At 44.3% G+C, this 22,007-nt stretch overlaps 1 protein-coding gene across 3 annotated transcripts in view; it reads right to left on the minus strand.

The window, feature by feature from the left end:
- RB1CC1 (RB1 inducible coiled-coil 1) overlaps positions 1 to 22,007 on the minus strand; it is a 1,537,866-nt gene that overhangs the window by 271,196 nt on the left and 1,244,663 nt on the right. For all 3 annotated transcript variants that reach the window (XM_069621043.1, XM_069621041.1, XM_069621042.1), the window contains exon 20: positions 17,658 to 17,716. In XM_069621043.1, coding sequence (XP_069477144.1) covers positions 17,658 to 17,716 — 59 coding nt within the window. The remainder of the gene's footprint in view (positions 1 to 17,657; positions 17,717 to 22,007) is intronic.

Below are 22,007 nucleotides of genomic sequence, written 5' to 3' on the forward strand. Positions count from 1 at the left end.
GGCAGTAGAGACACCATGAGTGCTCATCTTCCTTGAAGATGTTCTGTAGGCCAGATCCTAAACAGCTGTCATGATGCCTACTCCCGAGGAACCAGTTCAGGCCCAGCGTCCCCGAGAGCAGACATCATATCCCCGGGGAAGGACCCAGCAACCACGTGTAGAGGCTCTTTGGACACTGTCCTGGCGCCTTTGGCGCCAGGCTCACAGAAGACATCGGTCCTGGCGCCATAGGCGCCAGGCTCATAGTGGGAGTGTTTTGGTGAACTTACCTGATGCAGACCATGCTGCAGGATACAGGCCTCTTTGAGGCCTGCAAGGGACTATTTTACCTATGGAACTATTTTATCACTCGGGCGTGGCTGAGGAAGAATACTTACCTGGAACTACTTTGGGGGCTATTTAAGCCACGGCCAGACAACAGCTCACGCTTCGCACTGTTCTGCATCTAGCAGCTGGACGCTCACCGTGTCTGCTCCTGCATCCTGACTCCAGCCACGCCTGTCTTCATCCTGGAACACCTGAAAAGGAAGGAAAGGAGAGAAAAGGTGAATAAATGAACATTACCTGCTTCTATCCGGAGCCCGGAACCATCACGCCGACGACCCTAAGGGAAGACATTTATTTTTAAAAGTGCATCGCATTGCTCGCCGCAGCGCCGCGTTCCACTCACCTTCAGCGACCATCGGCACCATCCGTCGCATTTCTGCGCCTAAGGGGGAAAAGAGAAGAACAAAGGTGAGCGAAGGAACAGATTGAGGAAGGCCTGATTTTCCACCATAAGACTTACCTGATTATTGCTGGAACAATTCTTCCTCATCTCGGGTTGGCGCCGCTTCTCGGCACTTCCGTACCCCGGCTCCTAAGGGGAAAAAAGACACAAGCATTAGTGGACTAATGCAAGGACACTAGAGGAACCAACCATAAAAACTCTCCGGAGTTTACCCCTCGGCGAATCCGTTCTTCTATGCAGAATCATCACTCTGCACCTGAAAAAGAGAAAAGACAACGGTCAATAAAGGCTTGAACTTTTACAACTGCATACTTACGGCAGCATACCAGAAAAGTCAAGCGAACTTGAATGCTCACCAAATCCGAGATCCAGTGAAGTAACTGGATATCAATGCGCCCCTGCATCAGAAGCAGGATGGAGAGCTCGTCCTTTCAGACTCTCAGGTGAGACTCTACGGGGAATCGCAGAAGGGGTTCGAGGAGTGTGAGAAGGGGAAGTGGGAGGCCGACGCATTACCCTGCAGACAGTTAATTCCCTTTTCCATCTACAGAAGGATTCTCTTGCGAGCCAGACATGCAAGATTTGGGGGTCCGGTCCAGTCCGTCTTCCGAGTCCTGCGCATCACCTTAGAAGAGGCCACAGCAGTCCAGAACAGGTCAGCACCTCCGTGGGAGTCAGGTGAGCGTTACAACAGCTTGGATCCAACGGGCGTTGAATCTCCTTTGTCTTGAGACATGACCACGCGGGGTAGGCCTCCAAGATCTTCGGGAATCCTCCAAGAAGTGGAATTCAACGAAAAATCCCCCTTGAGGGGCGTAGAAATTTCCGAAACGGGTCCCCGTTAATCGGAAGATGAATCGGTGGAGCTTGAGGCTCAAATTGACCTAAAAAAGAGAGTAAACTCTTTGAAAAAAACGCAACACGTAGTAAAAGCTCGAGAGCTAAGCACGAGGACTCCCAACACTTGAACGTCCAGTAGAAATATGAAGATGGCTGCCAGAAGAGGGGCTTAGGTAGATGGCAGTCATTGGCTGGGGGCAGTATGACCCAGAGACCAGTGATTGGTTATTAGTAGAAAGACAGTTCAGAAACAAAACTGAAACTGATTTTTTCTTTACCGAGGATTCCCAGCCTGACAACGGGGGAATATTCATGAGCATGTGAATCCATGCCAGACCCCATGCTGGAGGATAGTCTAATCTCGATATGGAGGTGTGTACCCCTGAGTGGAAGAAAAACCCCTTGGTTTGGGAGTGCACTGATTGCTAGGCATCCGACAGATGCAATGCCAAAGTGAAACTGTACAATTTGGAATGAGTGTTTGGATTTGTAGCACCAAGATGTGTACAGTCCCATGCACAGCTCATCACCTCGTTAAAAGCTCCTTCCAAAATCCATAAGTCTACTGGGTGTTTCATTACCAAGTTCTATATTTAGCAGAGGCGGACTGTATATATTTGCAATGCAATTTGTTTCCCTTCAGATATCTCGTATTGCTAGCACATATCTACTGTGCCTGTCCTGTATGACTTTCATGAGTTTGAATGACAGACGTTTATGTAACATGGAAAGGACTCCTCTGAGGACCTGTAAGAAACCTGCATTCAGGGTGGTTTTGTAGTTAGTTAGATCTTACAAAGAACTTGCATTCCATCCCCACCAAGTACGTTTCTTGGAAGAGGACTGGGTCTGTTAATATGTTGTAGAATGGTCCCCCTCTTCATTACATCACATAAATCGTTGACTTTCCATGTAAGGTAATTTAGTAGTTTATACACAACATTTCTTGGTGGGGCTCCAGATGGCGGTGGGACATTAGGTGTTCAATGGGCCTGTTCAATGGAGTTTGAGAGACCTTTTTGTTTCATGATGTCGGTGAGCCATTTCCCAAAGAATAATTCCATGCTGGGGCCTTCCGATTTCTCTGGTAGGCCCAGCACTCTGATGTTACTTGGGCGAGACCTACCCCTCTGCTTCCTCCATTGTGTCGTCTAGTCCATTGACCTTGTGCGACATCTTGCATACCTGTCGCCTGAGTGTCAGGAGGGTGTCCTCTGAGTCAGTGATGCATTTTTCGGCCTCACCCATTCTAGAGGTTATCTTCTGGAGGTCATGACGCAGTAAGTTAACATCAATGCTGATAACGTTATCTTATGTTCCAGGCTGGATGAGATATAGTATATTGATCTATTTTGTACTGTGCGCCATATTTTTTCACCATGTCCTTCCCCATTTTCTCACTGTCCCTCAATCACGGGGTTTGTGGTTAGCGGATGCCACTTTCGCTATGAGATGCTCATTGAAACAATGTGTGGAGCGGGATTAGGCCATTCTCACACCTTGTTCTATACAGCACACAGTAATCACGTGCGGCTTAGAGTCTAGTACTCAGATCAGAGGATCTGCTTAAGCGCATCCTGTTCCCCACTCCATCACCAGGCCCCCTTCCCAGTCACGTGACCCGCCGCTCTGGTGTTATTTCTTCGGGTGGGGTGAATGCTGTTGCAGGGTCTTGATGTTTAACTCGTAACCCACTGCGAGTTCGGAGGATACCATGGTTTTAAAGTCATCACCTCTAATCAATCCACACTGCATCCGAGGTGCAGAGGGCCACCCAGTCGAGGCTGTTTATCTGCCTTTGAGCAATGGTATGCCATAGTCAGGCGGTTTTATCACCTGGTGAAGGGCTCACCAGTTCTTATGCAATGGAAGGGGTAATCTCATATTTATCCAGGCTCACCTTCTGGTTGGATGCCCACCGTCGCAGCTCCTAGTCATGGCAGTTAGCTCGTCCCGGCCCGATATCGCTCCTCCTCACCCCGGGGTTTTAGAGGGTCTCTGCAACTCTGTCCAGTCAGCACCTCTGCGCTGAGTGACGAAAAGGAGGGGACTCTGTTCGACTGGTCCCTGCTGGGAACAGGATATGTGGCAAGACAAACAAGTCTCATAGCAGTGCTTCCCCACTCCTCCAACTCCTTCTCTGGCTTTTGGCGTTTTTTGCAGAAAAAGGATGTTTAGAACCAGGATGTTAACAGGCTAGGCTCGAAGTGCCAAAATGCACTCCTCCATGCAACAGCTTCCCCAAGGGCGGACATTTTAATTGAGAAGGAACAAAATTGAGAGGAGTCATCAAGAGAGGCTCCAAATTGTGCACGGGGAGGGACGACTTAAATATAATAGCGATTCCATCCCAATGTTGGGCTTCTGTGTTAACTCATTTAATAGAAAAATCATCTGGAACTAGAGTGTGAAACAAGGTGTGGCTATCTTTTGTAAACAAAATTTCAGTAACTAGTAAATTGAACGTAAGATCCTGAACGAGGTTGAAAATAGCTGAATCATTGCTGATGGCCAGTCTAGCATAGATAAGAGCACAATTTAAATAAGGTCCAGCCTGATGAGTAGTGGTGTGGCAAAGTGAAGGAGAGGGCTCTGAGAAATTAAGCAAAGTATTTTTATTCAAAATATTGTCGGCTCAAATTTATGAGTGAGAGAATTGGAGCCAATGAGTATGCCAACATTGGCTTGACTCTAGTGCTGGCGATGTAGGGAATATAACTCAAAGCAGGTCGGAAACCCATTATACTGGTCCAGACCTTGGAATATAGACACCGTAGAAGTTTATAGAGGAGCTTGCCAAGACGTTTTGTCTCAAAGGACGTCGATGTGTGAAGGATGATGGGTCTCTGTGCATTAGGCTAGGGATAGTGTGACAGGAATGCCCTTGTTGATGAGACATTTTGAATCTGAAAAACCAAGATGTAATACTGTGAGGCAACGACTATTTGGCAGCCTATGCAAAGCATATGACTAAACTGATTCACATGACTAAGAAGAAGAAGTTACTTACCTATCGGTAATGTTCATTTTGATGCAAGTTACTCCCAGAATCCCCATCAGATAGTCCATCTCCAGCACCAGCTGTCTTTAGAAACCTTTTCAACACCAGGGGGCTGAGCACGGCTCTGCACCTCCACGCATAGAGCGTGATGCCGGGCCATTATATATTGAGCAGTCACACACCATGACCTCAGTTCTTCCCTTTTTCCCCTAGCACTCAGCCACTGAGAGACAAAATGAAAGGTGATGAGGGCAATGAGGTATCTATGGGAGGAAACATCTGTCAGAAAGAACATTACTGAGAGGTAAGTCATTTGTTCTTCTAATGGATTCTTTCCTCCTATGAGTTCCTCCTCTATGATAGATTCTAACAGTAGTATGTAGATCTGGAGGAGGGAGAAGAGTGAGAGGTTACCACTTAGACCAGAAAACTCTGGTGGACCCCTCTAGAGAAGAAAGCATCCTGCCCTGAAAGGGAACCCAAGCACAAAAGCACAGGAAAATTGATCTTTGAAGAGAGATGGAAATCCAACACCACCTCAGGAAGGAAGGATGGCCTCACTCTCAAAGTCACGTTCTCCTTGGAATAAAACAAGTAGGGAAGTTTAATAGATAATGCCCGGAGTTCACTCACCTGTCTCACAGAAGTCATGGCTACCAGGCAAATCCTCTCAAGGGTGAGCAATCTTAAAAAACATGTATTCAGAGGCTCAAACCATTCACCCATTAAGAAAGTCAAAACTAAATTCAAGTCCAATGCAGAAACACAAACCTAGCTAGGGGGAAACTGACTGCACAATCCCGGCAAAGAATTGCATAACAATGTGGATTGTGAGGAAAGAACATTGCTAATGGGTCCTTTTAAAGACTGAGATGGCAGCCAGTTACTCCTTTACAGTACCAGTATGAAGGCCTGTCTTGGCCAACGAAGGAAGAAAATCCAAAACAGAAGAAATTTGACAGGTGAGGGGGTCCAGATCCTCTTTCGTCACCAAGCTGAGAATTTATGGCATCTGCTGGCATAAATGCATTTAACGGATGACCACAAAGCTGAAAGGAGTACATACAGAACAGCAGTCAACAAATCCAACTGCTTGTATCTCAGTCTTTAAGCAGCCAAGTATGAAGGTTCAAACCACTAAGGTCCGGACGAGGACCCAACTTTCTGACTGGAAGGGCAGACCCACTCTCCACGCGAAGCACTAAGGCCAAGGGGCTCAGAAGGACAGGTCCAAATGTTTTGGGTACCACATCCTATATGCCCAGTCTGGAGTGATCATAATCAGCGTGAACTTGACAGGCACAGCGACCTGAGAACTAGCCTTATGATTGGGATTAGCAGGAGTGCATAGAGTCCGTCAACCGTTTGTGAGACCCCAGAGCTCCCTGCCTAGGAAATGCCCTGTGCTTCTCTTGCTGACACTGGAGGAAAAGACATACACCCGAGGAGACCCTAAAAGGAGTAGATCTCCACCAGAAAATCCTTGCAGAGCTCCCACTTGTGGGAAGCTGAAGAATGACTGCTCAGGTCACACGTAATGACGTTCTCTGTCCCAGCTAGATGGGCCTCGGCCAGAGAGACACAGTTCTCCAGAGCACAGAACCACTGCCACATTCCTTCTCTGCAGAGAGGCAAAGAATTCAGACCACATAATTTCTTGAGGTAATGCATGGTCACTGTTCTGTCAGTAAGCACCATCATACTCTTATAGGTATAAAGTGGTAATAAACACGGATTATGTGGAAAATTTAATATAATGAGAGCTGTCCTCTATTTTTGGAGCTCTCTTTGTTTATGTAATCTACACTCAACAGTAAAATTGAATATACTGTTTTTACACGAGAAACTGTATGTATGAGGTTTTTTTTGTCCTTAAAAGAGTGCAGAGGGGTTACCTTTTGGCAACAACAGGGAAGGTTTGATAGTATTAGTATTGTAGTATTGTGAAGTATAGTATTATTTTGAGTCTTCTATGGCCAGGAGATTATACCCCCATGCACCAGAAGTGCATTTAAAAAAATCTTGATATTCTACAGAAAGTGAAATTTATGGAATAAGAAAAAAGTGAACTGCTATTATAACCGTGGTACCCCTCTACGTAATCATACGTTTCTTCCCATTACCTTCGGACAGAGACACACATTTCTCCAAAGCACCGAACCACTGTCACATTCGCAGAGAGGCAAGGAACCCACACCACCTCATTTCTTGATGTAATGCATGGCCACTGTGCTGTCAGTTAGCACCATCATGCTCTTACCACTCACGAAGGGGAGCAAGGTAACCATGGACAACCTGATCGCTCACAGCTGCAGCTCTCAGGCTTCCGTCAGAAACCAAAGTCCACTCAACATAACATCGAACACGTGAGCACCTACAACTATACAAGAACGCATCCGTGACAACTATCAGTTGGGGCCAAGGTTGCTGGAGCAACGGCCTTCTTAGAAGGTTGCCTCTCAGGGACCACCACATGCGATTTCACAACACAGTCTGAGATTTAACAAATATACACATACACTTTATTTGGATAACATGCACACATCCATAAAACATCACACATTAAATACAATATACAGTACAAAAAAGACCCTACAAGAAATACATAATGCAATTCATGATGCATAAAAACTGCATTACAAAACTTTAAAAAGAGAGTAAGTGCAATCAATTGACAAGAGTTCATTAAAATCACTCTTCTGTGCCAAGAAGCATTTAGGAATTTGGAAAATTCCCCAACCACTTAAAGGAATGGTTCAGTCAATATTTTTATTGTCCCTACGGGTCGGCCATGTGTTTTTAAGCCTAAATCGCTCGATTTTAGAAAAATTTCCTATGGACCTTACCCGAGTTTTCGTCCATTAAACGCACGCGAAAACAGTCATCAGGGCGCTGCCATTTTGTGATAATCCTATCACTTGCCCCATCGCCCTGGCTGACCTGCTTTTGTGGCACTAAATCATATCCCCCACCCCTGAGCCTGTCATCAGCAGACGCGTACCGCCCATTTCACAACGCCAAAGCACGTCTCGTGTCAACATTCACTGCGCTTCAGCTAATGACGTGTCGCCATGGAAATGGCAGGACGCCTCTTTCCTCAATAAGTATAAACAGACAGTTTCACAACACACAGCTGCAGATTTTCGATTCCATTCCTCTCTCTGTGTTACTTTGAGTATTCTGCGACTCGTTTCTGTGCTCTGGTCAGCTACCTTCGTTGCTTGTAGCCCGTGTGAACAGATACCAGTACCACTGCTATAAATTATTTTAGTTTGTTTTACACACAATGGCTACAATAATGCTCTACATGTACGAGCCCGAGGAGGAACTACTGGAAAGGGAAACATGCGAAAACGATGGATCTTCGGACGGCAGTTGGGAGGACGATTCAACAGCTGAAGAGCCTGGACCTAGTCGCATGGACGGTGTTACCACCTGGTGCACATGCAATCGGTGCAAGCTAATGCCAACCGAGGACGAGAACTGCTGCTGATGTGAAAACTCAGGATGCGTGGCCTACATTTCGGAAGAAGATCCACGGCCGCAATGCATCACCGAGCTGCCAGACTTCAGGGCAGCCTGCCTCACACAGTCAGTGTTGAGGATAATGATGGTGCTTATGCACGAACTTCGCACAACTGTTCGTCCTCTTAATCCAAGTAACGAGTAAGTATACTCTGCTTGTCATGCCACTCCTATTTCATGGTCTTCTACTATATCCAAAATTACAAATACATATCATTGTAACGCATGAAAGTCGTTCAATAGTGTGCAGTGTCTAGATAGCATTTGTCCGAGCAGAATGCCATTAGTTACAAGAATTGTCATTGACAACAAATGTTTATTAAACTTATCTCGGTCATTTAAAAACAGTTTGTTTCATTCCTTTTCACAGGTGTTACAGGCTGGTGGCCTATCGTTCCTTTACATGGTGGCTTCACGGGAGGCTTGGACATCGCGTTCGAAGAGTAATACCCGCCTGTGCCGTTCGTGCCATAAGAGAAACTTTCCCAAGTGACAGCGGTCAGTACAGGGGATTTTCCCTCGCTGTGCTGCAACCTGACCTGTACAATGTGTAAAGTCTTGTATTTTTGTGTCATCAAAATAAGATACAAAATAAAACACATATATTTTAACAACGGTTGTTTCGATTTTTTAAATGAATCACGTGTGTCTCCATTCAAGGATGGACGTCAGACATCTGTGCTCCGAATGGGTGAAGGTCAGGTCGCTGTGAAGCAGGGTGGTCACTATCTAAGCTAACATAATATATTCTCAATAATGAATGCACTACATAACACTTGTTCGAAGTCTTTCAGTCGGTTATGTCTCTATAAAAGTCACACATATATCTATACTATCAATTAATATTGGATTATACAGGCCTTAGGTTAAGGGTCTTGACCACAAAAATACACGGTTTGAAGTGTGGGTCTGTGCTCACAAGAATCTCTGGTATGTGGCATTTGTTATTTATAGGCAACGATATACTGCAGTAGGGGTCTAATGTTAGTTGGGGATCTGCTAGGTGGGCATCATGGTGTGGTCAGTGGTCTGGCACATGAAGAGAATAACTTGCAGGGACACAGGGTCACAATGGGAGTAAGTTTCCACTGGCGAGGGTGCGTGGGCAAGAACACGTTTGTGAAGATGAACGAGCTATGTGGTTAGTTCAGGCTGGTTCACATGCAGGACAGTGATCTCAGAGGAAGAGTGATGTGTTACATTTATTAGCTGTTGCAAATACCTCTGGAGTTTTCCAGTCAGAGAGGGAATGAGGGTGGGGGCCATGTGCTCTGCGCAGTGAGGCCTGGTCACCAAGATGAAGTGGAAAGGGGGTACAAAAATGGATGCCCTGTGTCCTGCTCAGTGGTCCCATCTACGCGAATGTCAACCAAAGTTAACATCACATAAGGGCAAGGGACGATCCCACTACTGGAGGCACTTGGTCCGAGTTTCTACTGAGAAGTAAAGGATGAGAGGGGCCTGATGGCCCCTCGCTCCCACACACTTGCCTGCACTCCCACTGGCCCATCCATCCCAACCCGCTCTATCAAAGGCGGTTCGCACCCGGGGATGAGCGCTGGCATGGGGGTCTGTCACGGGCGCAAACATCATGTACACTTCAAAAGGTATCCCACGTCCAGGGGCAATCGCTCACATGGCCTCCTCAGACCCGGTGTCTCCAGGCAGGCCTCCCCCGAGGAAGGCCGCTCCCCTGCAATCCACATAAGTGTGTCTCCATTCAGCAGAATTCCTGTGCCTTATCTGCACGCCCCAGGCCCATCCATCCCACCCCCTCTATCAAAGGCGGTTCGCACCCGGGGATGAGCGCTGGCATGGGGGGCTGTCAAGGACGTAAACGGCCAAGGTGCCAAACCGCATGTACACTTCAAAAGGTATCCCACGCCCAGGGGCCATCGCACACATGGCCTCCTCAGACCCCGTGTCTCCAGGCAGGCCTCCCCTGAGGCAGGCCGCCCCCCTGCAAACCACATAATACCACGACATACACACGTCATTCATTCACAAACACACCCCTGTTTCAAATACTTTATAAACCACTTGATATGTCTCATGAGAACATCTTTGTGCTTTGCAAGTCAACTCCTGAACCTTCTACCTGAGAAGCACTGAGATCTATGCTAATCTGCTCGTCGTCGTGCTATCTGTGACCGCTTCGAGCAAACTCGTCAGTGTGCTACCTGTGGCCATCTACCTGTTCTCCTGCAACATAATGCTCGGCCTGCTGAATCAAACTGTTTGTTGGTCAATGTAAGGCCATGCATCCTAGTCATATTTCGGTCATTTTTAAATTTCTATCTATTTGCGATTAGAGTACCCAATAGTGCTATGGTCATTGGTCTCATTGCTATTGACTTGAGTTTCAATTGTTATGCTATCAATAGATCTATTTGTTTTCATCTGTGTCAATTGTCATCGAATTGCATCCTTCGGGGGTCCAGTCTATAATGTAAGCATGTTTCCTTCTCGTGCAAGACAGAACATCCAAGGGACGAGTCACATGTTCAGAGTTTAGTCACATCATTTACAAATTTCTGTACTTTATGCAAATACTAAGCCGCACATGATAAACTGGTATAGTTCCGGCGAGTAAAACAAACTTTGCATTGAACATTGTATGGTTCATTTACTTTTGTATCACATTTTTAATCATCAAGATTCTTTAATAATGTTAATATTTACTTTTCAGAATTTTCAACAATGCCTGCCTGTTCGATTAGCGGTTGCCCTTCGAAGACCCATGCTAAATCTGAAGGGATTACAACGCATGTATTCCCGAAAACTGTTGATCGAATAAGAGAATGGGTCAGACATTGCAGATATCCACTGGATGAGCTTGAAAGTAGAGTCCAAGAAGTCTTAGAGGACAAGAGGGGTGAACAATACCGCATCTGCAGCCGGCACTTTTCCTCGAACATGTACGCCACATCTTGGGTAACAAAGAAGAATAAACTGCAAACGACACGAAATTTGCTCGCAAACGCTATTCCCACTCTATTCGTCCACATTCCGCCACTGGTGAGTCAAGTGTCTGTTTTTAGCTTTAGGCCTTGCGGTAGCGTGTAGGTAGCCGAATGGATTAATTGATATTTTAGGTGTTGTTTCCAATTTGTAATACTTCAACATTGATATGAGTGTATAGCTTTTTGAATAAGGACATTTATCAATATATTCTTTTTACATTTCATAACCCACAAACAAAATCTATATATGGTCACAGGTAACTGTGCTATATTGCGCATTTTCAATAGCATTACTCTCAAGTATTCTGTCTCTTTACATGGCAGTTTTAAAAATTGGCATTTCATTATCAAACAATAATTTACCTTTACAACTTCTTGACTATCCCTTGAATCTGAAGCAAGAACATTCTACTTCCGTGACGTGTTTGCAGTTATCAACCACTTCTAGCGCGTATCAGGTAATGTTACTTGGCTATTCCGCTACAGACTTGTTTTGTGCATGTCAAGTAATAGTTTTTATGTATCGTGTGATTATTTTACAGAATGTTTGGTTAGTGCTTTCCAATTGATATAAACCTTAGTTATCGTCCACTGGTGTTTGTTTTCAGTTATAATTAGTGTTATCCATAGTAATGCAAGTACTGTCTTTCAGGGAGATGCTGAAGCGTCCACCACATTGACAACAGCGTAGATGTTCTTCAGCAGCACGAGGTATGGATACTGACGGCTCCATCGACCGTGATCATCAGGACTGGAACACTTGTCGTTTGATTTTTCTACACCATGTTTCATTCGTGGTTAGCCATTGATATGTACCTGTGCGGTCGACCCCAAGTGTGTGTTGTGTTTTCAATATTGTAATCCTTACTAATGCAAATACTATGTTTCAGGCAGTTGTTGAAGCGTCAAGCCACGCACTTGATACAGAGACTGACATTCAAGTAATTCCAGGGGAATTGGAAGCGGGACCATGCGTATACGAATCGGCGCAACAGCTTTCGGAAGTGCGCACCACGTTTACAACATCCATAGATATTCTTCAGCAGCACGAGGTATGGATACTGACAGCTCCATCGAGTGTGATCATATAACGTGATTCCATTTGCTATACTTTCTTCCCTATTAACGCAAGTACTGTGTTTCAGGGAGACGATGGAGCTTACACTACAATCACAAGACCCCATTTAGATGATGCAGATGTAAAGAAATTGGAGAAATAAGTCGATTAAATCTGATCATATTTAAATATTCCTTGATTCTTTTAGACAATGCATCATTTGTGGTTATCTCTTTATATGTACTTGTGCCGTCGACCCCCAAGTGTGTGTTATGTTTACAATATTGAAAACCATACTAACGCAAGTACTGTGTTTCAGGGAGTTGCTGATGCCTCCTCTCCAATACAATCAATCATGGCAGTCAATGCAGAGCCAGAGGTATGGATACTGACAGTTCCATAGAACTAGGTCATCAGAGCTCGAATACTTGTCGTTTGATTGTTATACACAATGTTTAATTTGTGTTGAGCTATTGAGATGTACCTGTGTGTTCGTCCTCACGTGTTTTATGTTATCAATATTGTGATGCATAGTAATGAAAGTACTATATTTCAGGGAGTCGATGGAGCCTCATTCGGTGCTGTCTATGCGGATACAGAAAATATAGTCGTTGCAGCGCAAGAGGAAGGGAAGAGATGCGGAAACGAATCGGAGCTACAGCGTGCAGATGTTGAAGGTCGAGTCAAGAAAGTTGCAAAGAAAAGAAACAAAAATAAGGTTAGTTACAAACAGTTCATAACTTTAGAATTTCTTTGTGCTTGGGGACTATTTTATGTTTTTTCCAGTCAATTGTACTATACTTTATCTTCTGTTTAAACTGAACATCCCTTTTCCAACCTGTCCAGTAGTTACCGGTGGGTCTACGAACTATACATACACAGAGAGTGAAGCGAATGAGAAATGGTGCTTGCCAGACCATTTACACTATGGAGGAACTATTAATTCAGACGCGGCGTGTTGAGACTAGAGATGCTCATGTCCAATGGCCAGAACATGAAATGAATGTGTCCGGAGAATCCAGTAAAGTTTTATTGGACCATTGCTACAGTGCGACTGCAACACCACAAGAAGATGATACTGAATGTATTGAGGATAGCTCAGAAGTAGTCGCAGATCAATTCACACAATCTACACCCGCCAAAAAATTGCCACCAAAAAAGCTGTCGACATTGTTGTGTTCTCCCATCAATGTTGAAGAAACAGATGTTGAAATGACAGAGAATGAACCAGCAGCAGCATTCACCGACGCATCAGAACCTGATATCAAAGATATTTCTTTCAGTTGTGGTGAAATGTCCTCAACGATGCAGTCCGAAACAAGTGTGACACCGGATGACAGTCTAATGAAAGAGGGCAAATACATAGTATTCGACAGTTGTTTGATGGATATTATAAGTATGCTGACATGTGGGCATTCCGTCAGAGGGAAAGTATGTCGGAGGCCATTGATTCATGTGACTCGTCAAAAACAAGGCAGTAACGTCAAAATACATGCCGCCTATAGATTGAATCATACATTCTCATGGTCTGCACAACCGATGCTGGGCAGACTGCTAGCAGGCAATCTACTGTGTGCAGCTGCATCACTTTTTAGTGGGTCCAGTTTTAGAAATAGTCTTTCTTTCAGTTTGTGGGACTCCATTTCATTTCTAAAACGCAGTACTACAAATTCCAACATGATTATCTATTTCCGGCCATTAGTGATGCTTGGAAAATTGAACAATTGTCTGTAGCAAGTACATTCGAAGGCAAACGATTCAGGCTAGCCGGCGATGGACAGTGCGATAGCCCTGGATTTTCTGCCAAGTACTGCACCTACCACTTTCAGGACATGTATAGTAAGAAAATTGTGAGTTCGGTGGTCGTGCAGGTAACACAATGTACATCCTCAGTGGGCATGGAGAAACTAGGATTTATAAAATCAGTGGAATATCTACAATCGAGGGGAATGCACATCGACCTCATAGCTACGGACAGACACGTTTCAATTGCCAAGACAATGAGAGAGCAGTTCCCACATATTAAACATCAATTTGACGTATGGCATCTTGCTAAATCAATCAATAAGAAAATCTCGGCTGCAGGGGAAAAAAAAAGGTTTGGAAAGTATTTCAGAGTGGTCCCAGTCTATCAGCAACCATCTTTGGTGGAGCTCCAAAACTTGTGAAGGGTCAGTGGAAATACTACTTGAAAAATGGCGGTCACTGATGCACCACTGTACCAACGTTCACCCCTGGTCAGAAAGCCTACATTTCCACCAATGCGAACATGGCCTTTTGTCCCCAGAGGAGGCAAGGAAGAAGAAGGTTGTTTGATTCCATCTTCACCGACACACAAAGCCATTGAGAAGATTGTTTTCGATAAAACTCTATCAAGAGATTAGAGGGGACTGACAGAATTCCGTCACACAGGAGGTTTGGAGGTGTTCCACAATATTTCCCTAAAGTACAGGCCAAAGCGCTTGCATTTCAGCATACAGGGCATGAGACATAGGACTCTACTTGCGATCTTGGCCCATAATGAGAATCTCTGCCGTGAACAATCTAGGACTACGGTTAATATAAGGATGCCTCGCTACACTAAGGTGTTTTCAAAAAGAAGTAAGCAATGGGTGATCAAACCAGTCTATGAGGAAATGGAGTTCGACTTTGTAAAAAGCCTTATTGTTGCTGTACTCGACAAGCACAGATATGGAATTTTGAACGTTTCTGTGCAGAGCACTGATGCATTGCCACCAAACATTGCCACTGTGCCATGTCCACCCAAAGCAGAGCTGGTTGTGAAGTACAAATCTCGGTTTAAATAATTGTAATATGATTGTCTTTTTGTAAATAAATGTTATTGTACAGTGTACATACAAAGTAAGCTAACCCTAACCCCTCCCTTCACCATCCTTGGTGGCGAACAACCTGGGTGTCATCTTTGACTTCTCCCTCTATTCACCTCATATCGCTGACCTTGCCAATATGTGCATGTATATATTTTTGTTGCTGTAACTAAGTTTCGCAATCTCATGTAAATGCTGCGCACTGTTAACCAAGGGGAGGCTTGCTTATTGCAAATAATAAAACAAACAAACAATAAATCTCACTTTCAACTCAACTCCTCGGGTATGTTATACTTTCCCTGACCTTCCCCAAAAAGTTAATGTCTCCATAGTTATGGTTCTCTAGGGCTGCAAAGCTCGCGGTCAACGAGGACAAAATTGGGGGCCTCAGAACGCGCCAAGCGAGCCGTTGCAGATGGGAGAGAAGCCAGTCCGCATTTGCACATTGAGGCCTAGTACATAGATGGATTCGAAAATTCAAGTTCTCAAAGATGGCTTTACACGGGATGTTTCAAAGTAAGAATGTATGCTCATTTAGAGTGAAGGTCAGCAGGTTTGATTTTCAGCTGGCGGCCTGAAGTGGCCCACCGCTCACACTGGCAGTATAAGGTTCTATTGTTTTTTGACCTTGAGAGACAGGGACCATGCCGAAAGAACTTCATTTGAAGGAGGGGTGCAATAACGTAAGAGACGATAAGGCTGAAAATTCTGAAACTAGACCGAATTTCATGTTAGTACAGTATATGAAAAATCGTTGTCAAGAGCACAGTGGGATTTACGGACTGCATTACGCAGAGACACAATGGTAATTGCAAATATAATGTAAATAACTCTTTAGACACTTTTATACCGCAATGAGGTATTAATGAATGGATGAATGAATGAATGAAGAGCAAGTAAAACGTTTGTGGGATCGTCTTTGTACCGGGCACATGGGCATGCAGGTCCACATTCCACACGCATGTAGACAAACAGTCGTTTCTCATTGTGTGTTAACCTCAATTTATTTTGTTAGTTTTCGCATTGATTTTAGAGCCGAACATACTCCATTGCGCTATCCTTGCAAGCAAATAGTTTCAGATCGGCCGTAATAAATAAAATGAATAATATTAAGATCAGCTGGCAAGACTAATTATAATTTGTATGTTTTCAAAACAGGTATATCCTACCCTACTGCTACTGCCACCAGTTTCAGACCCCGGCAGATGGTTTTTTCAGCCGCCAGCTGCAGCTTATCGTAAACAACTGCACCACTTTGACGATCTTATGGGACGATCGCGAAGGGCCCATATGCCCTTACGCGGTACTAGCGGCTAGAAGCAACATATCAACCTTTACGCTGGCCTAGTGCCTAGTTGATGGAACAACCTTGCGGTCCACCGTGCAACCAAAGTGCTTCTTTTAACGAAAACCAACACCCTGTGTACCATAAAGGAACAGCGCGCGACTCACGATAAAACGGAACAGGATTTGCAGATAGAGAGAAAAGAAAAAAAAAAAAATCACATTCCGATTTAATATGCCAATTGCTGAATATTCTATAAACATTTAATGTTAAATAAATGTACTTTACCAAATGTACCGTGTTGCTGTTTGATTTGAAAGTACAGTTTCATATTCCGAATTGTGGCGCGCTGTGTTGTGAGATGATCTGTGTTGGTTTCCGGTTTCTGTGTGAAGTCGCGTAGAAGACGACTGGGTGCGTTTGCCTACGCAGCATAGTAACGTCACGGAGAGAGGCGGGGAATATGAATGTTTTGATAATGTCAGGCTCAGGGCGGGGGATATGATTTAGTGCCGCAAACGTAGGTCAGCCAGGGCGATGGGGTTAGTGATAGGATTATCACAAAATGGCAGCGCCTTGATGCCTGTTTTCGCGTGCGTTTAATGGACGAAAGCTCAGGTAAGGTCCATAGGTAATTTTTCTAAAATCGAGCGACTTAGGCTTAAAAACACATGGCCGACCCGTAGCGACAATAAAAAATTTGACCGAATCATTCCTTTATATACATTAGAGCCTCGTAAAAGGTCTGACACAATGCCCTAAAACTGAGAGCAGTGACAACAGAGTAGCCACCAAGTGCAGTCTAGCCTCTGCATCCTAAGAGTGCAGGAAGCCATCAGATCCCATTACATGTAGATAGGCAGACAGTCTGCCCATCTTTTGTGATCTGAAGACATGAACCATTTAGAATAGGTTTGCCACTCGGTCCTTGGGACAGAAGGCACTGCCCAGGCAAGTGCAACTTCAACCTCTCCCTTAGTTTGCTGGCAAATGTAGTTTCTGTTGAAAATGTAGTTTGCTGCTGAAGGTGGGAGTAAACATACTGAAGTGTAATACTTGCAACTGTATCGTTAATGCAATTAAATTTCCATTATACTAAGAAATATGAGGAATCTCTATTGTATGTGCAATAATGAAGTTGTTTTCACAAATCCTTATTGCCAGAAAGGTAAATGATTCAATATTATGAGGGCCATTAATGACATAAGAGAACCAACAAATTCAAGTTTTCTCACATATTGGAATTTTTTTTATGTGATGCCATGTCTTTTGTGAAAATGTTTTTTCTACTGTTCTAAAAGAACATTAATCTTAAACAACACGATGCCCATTAATACCAAAAAATCATTTAAATGCACTTCTATTTTGAAAGCTATTTTTATAACATCACTTGTTACGACCAGTTAGATGGCAAATACCAGTACTTACTCTCGGATGGCGATTTTTTCAGAATGTCTAGAAGACACAGAGGACATGCTTTGAGACATCTGAAATAAAACAAGAAAAATATCATGTCAATGGAATTATTTTAATTACTTTTTACTGAGGATGACAATGCATATCATAAGCACGATATTTAAGGAAACTAACAATACAAACATTAAGGAGAATACATAAATCCCTGAAATTTTAGTAACTTAGTTTACATTAATTATTAAAACATTGCACTGTGCTAGCATGATACCCGTGACATCAATGAATATGTTTGCTGTTTGTGTAATTTCTTGTTCCATCCTGCTGCAGTATCACCAGCCTCAAAGTTGCAATTTTGTTGCAGTGCTTCACCTTAGCAACTCTAAGAAGGGTGACAAAGACCATGTACACAGAGTCACTTCCCACCTGTCACCCCCATTTGCTCTTCAGAGTCATTCTATGAGATGTTGAAATTCACCTTATTTAGCAGAAATCGGCTGCAAGGTTCTCATACGAGAGCGCCATTAGTTAAGCTAGAGACATTTGTCGTAACATTTCCTGGTCACTGCACATGGTGAGTTCTTTTAACATGCTCCATAATATGAAGGACACTTGAGAATCGACTGTATTGAAATGTGCCACTTCGCTTGCACCAATAGTAGATTTAGGAACGTAACCGATGGTTTGGGGAGAGCAGGATGCTTGACCAGTAGCACCTCGTTAGGTTTCACCTTTAAGACACCTTATTTATCTCTCAGAACCGACTACTTGAAAGTTTTGACTGGTAAGCATTCCAATACAAAACGATAGAAGATTACATAGGAACATGTGCAATTCCTACAGTTACAGTTACATGTGTAATCTGTTTTATTCCAGGTGCAGTGTTTCACAGGATCTAGTGATGATTCTATAGAAGATAATCTGGAATTGTCTGTTGAGGGATACAGCTTTAGTGTGCATCAGGCCTGTTTGCACTCATTCTCACTGATTTCCACCCTCAGGTCTTCTTAGCACTTAGCTTTTGAATTTGTGGCTGTTTCAAAATAGCCTTCCAAAAGGACTATATATGGAGGTCACTCTTTTGCAACCTTTTTTCGGCTGATACTATTATATATGTGAAATAACTTTCAATGAACAAGTTGTGCCGAGCCACAGGCGGCGTCGTTTTCAGTGCTCTCCTTACTGCTCTAGGGTTGGGGGAGAGAGGGAGTGCCATGTCCCTAATATTAGTGTAGTGGTGTTTCCACTTTACTAACTAACCACCCGTTCACAGACCTTTTTGTTTCTTTCCAACGGCACATTTGCAACCATGTGCCTATGGCCACAAATGGCCAAAAGATCACACCATCTATCAAAGAATGTTCAAGGGTTTACATTAGAATTTCTGTGTGGGGCTAGCAAAGGGGCATCCTACTCTCTCATATCCCCCCATGTGTCGTAAGTCCCAAAGTTGTCACTAGAGATTGGTAACCCATATTATCTGAAATCTGACTTGCTGGCTGTGATGGTCTAAAAGCAACACCTTACCCGTTTGTCTCCCTCTGGAATTCCTAAGGGAATCCTATCCAGGGGTCCAACAAAAATCACAATAATCTTTCTGACTAGGCCAAGTGCCTTCCAATTACCCAAGTTTCAAATGGCATTTTCTTTCACATCTTTCTACTACTTTCCCTGAAGCTCTCTATGCCTTATTTCCATGTTCCTACTCTCCTTCCTGCTATTCCCCCCACTATCCCTACTCTCTCCCTCACCCTCCCTCTACTGCCCTTCTGATGTTTCTCTTTCTCTCTACCCTCAGGGCTAATTCACTGTTACTCTACCCACTAGTCCACACTCTTCCCACTGCTTTCCCCTCCTCCCATGGCTCATCCTAATCCAACATCTCTCCCTTCCTCCCAATGATCCCACTGCTCTACACCCACACCTTCTACCACAATCACCTTCCTTTCAAGTTCTCAGTCACTCTTTCCTCAAAGAAATCTGTCATATCAAAATGTTGTTCATTCATTGACTAGCAGCAGACACAGACCTCCAATTCCTCCCTAAATTAATAATCATCTGCTTTGTGTGTTTGAATGTGTCTTTAGCAACCAAAATTCCCAATGATATGTGGTTAAGGAACAAGTTACTTACCTGTAACTGTTGTTCTCCAGCATGGGTCTGGCCTGGATTCACATGCTCATGAATATTCCCCATCGTCAGGCTGGGAATCCTCGGTAAAGAAAAAAATCAGTTTCAGTTTCGTTTCTGAACTGTCTTTCTTAGTAGTAACCAATCACTGGTCTCTGGGTCATACCGCCCCCAGCTAATGACTGCCCTCTCCCTAAGCCCCTCCCCTGGCAGCCATCCCCAGATTTGGGAGCACGTAAAGTGGCAGTAGGACCAAAGGACCAAGTGAAGAGCCGCAGAGGGGTAGGAGGGAGGGTTTGCATGTGAATCCATGCCAGACCCTTGCTGGAGAAGAACAAGTTACTTCTTACCTGGTAACGTTGTTTCGATGGGATGTTCCTACGACGTATTCCTCATCTTAGATAATTTGTCTCCAGCTTGCTGGCCTCGGAAATTTTTTCTCTGTAGAGGGCGCTGCGCGTCGACATCCGCCGAGTTGGTGTCCCTCGACAGCCACCGTATCGGCGCCGACGTCGCCATGCCCATAAATAGCCACGCGTGGCGTCCGTTGCTCAGTCCCGTTTTGTAGCATAAGATAAGTCTTGCATAAATTGGCTATTGACCTTTTACGGAGCATAAGCTGCAACCACAATCGAAGTATTACTGCGGGGATGGATGGGAGGGGCGATAAGGAATACGTAGGAGGAACATCCCATCGAAAGAATGTTACCGGGTAAGAAGAAACTTGTTCTTCGAAGGGATTGTGTCCTCCGACGTATTCCTTATCTTAGATAGACTCCCATAGCAGTGGCATGTAATTAGAGGTGGGAGTAAGAATGTCATGTATCCCTTTTAGGAATGAACCGAATGTAATACGGCTTTGCCAAATCTGGTCTCTTGACTATTGGAGGAATCCAGGTTGTAAAATCTTGTGAATGTATGTGCGGACGACCATGTGGCAGCCGCACATGTGTCTCGGACCAGTACCACTCTTTGGAGGGCCGAAGAGGCTGCGATACCCCTGGTTGAATGAGCCCTAAGATTTTGAGGGGGCTCTTTCATTGCCAGTTTGTAACATTCCAGAATGGCCAAAATAATCCACCTGGCAATGGTCTGTTTTGTTATGGGTAGTCCCAACTTGTGACCTGAGTAGCCTACAAACAGTTGGTCTGCTTGCCTAATCCTAGCAAGTCTGCTGATGTAAAAGCTTAGAACTCGTCTTGGGTCCAGCCTATGTAGCCTTTCTTCCTCTTTCCCCGGATAGGGAGGAGGGTAGAACAAAGGTAAGGTCATTTTCTGAGTGATGTGAAATTCAGAAACCACCTTTGGGAGGAAATTAGGCTTCACCTGTAGGACAACTTTGTCCTTATGGAAAATTGTATGGGGGTTTACAAGATCGAGCTTGTAATTCGCTCACCCTCCTAGCAGATGTTAGTGCTACTAATAGGACAGTTTTAAGAGTGAGAAAGCTCAGCGAACAAGAGTGGAGTGGTTCGAAGGGAGTACCCATTAGGAAATTTAAGACACAATTTAAGTCCCATAAGGGAACTTGGAATGGTCTTGGAGGATAGGCATTAGTTAATCCCTTGAGAAATTGTATTACTAATGGTAGTTTGAAATACGATGGTTCCTCCGCAGTGCATTTGAAGATTAATAGCGCCGCGAGATAGCCTTTTACAGTGCCAACTTGAAGGCCTGAGTTTTCCAAGTAGAGTAGAAACAACAACACCGTTGGTGTACCGCATGAAAAAGGGTCGATATTGTCCTCGCTACACCAGCTGCAAAATTTGTTCCAACGGCAGTGGTATAAAGACTTTGTTGCTGGCCTTCTGGCCGAAAGCAACACCTCCATGACGTCATCTGTAAGGTCATCCTGTTGAAAAACAGGTGAAGGCGCAGACCAACCCATGAATTCAATAATTCTTGCCATCAGGGTTCTATACGGGGTTTCAGCATGTTCCCCTGGGTCTGGTTTGGCAAATTCCACTTCTGGGGAAGTGTCCAACCCACTTGCCTCATGTAAGGATTATAGGTCTTTCAACCTTCTTTCCTCAGAGGTAAAATCCTCTGAAACAGGTGGTGTGGTCCTCTGCAGCCCGAAGGGTCTTTCTTGATCAGAAGCCTCCCCTTCTTCATAGATTGAAGATAAGGTTCTGGGGTACTCTGACCTCGTAAATGGTGTGAAACCCATTTCTAAAGCAGAAGGAGCCAAACTTGTCATTATTGGTCGAGAAAAAGTCGATGTCGTTGACGCCA

Source organism: Ambystoma mexicanum, chromosome 5q (assembly GCF_040938575.1).
Source record: "Ambystoma mexicanum isolate Mex_15411 chromosome 5q, UKY_AmexF1_1, whole genome shotgun sequence".
NCBI classification, from domain to species: domain Eukaryota; kingdom Metazoa; phylum Chordata; class Amphibia; order Caudata; family Ambystomatidae; genus Ambystoma; species Ambystoma mexicanum.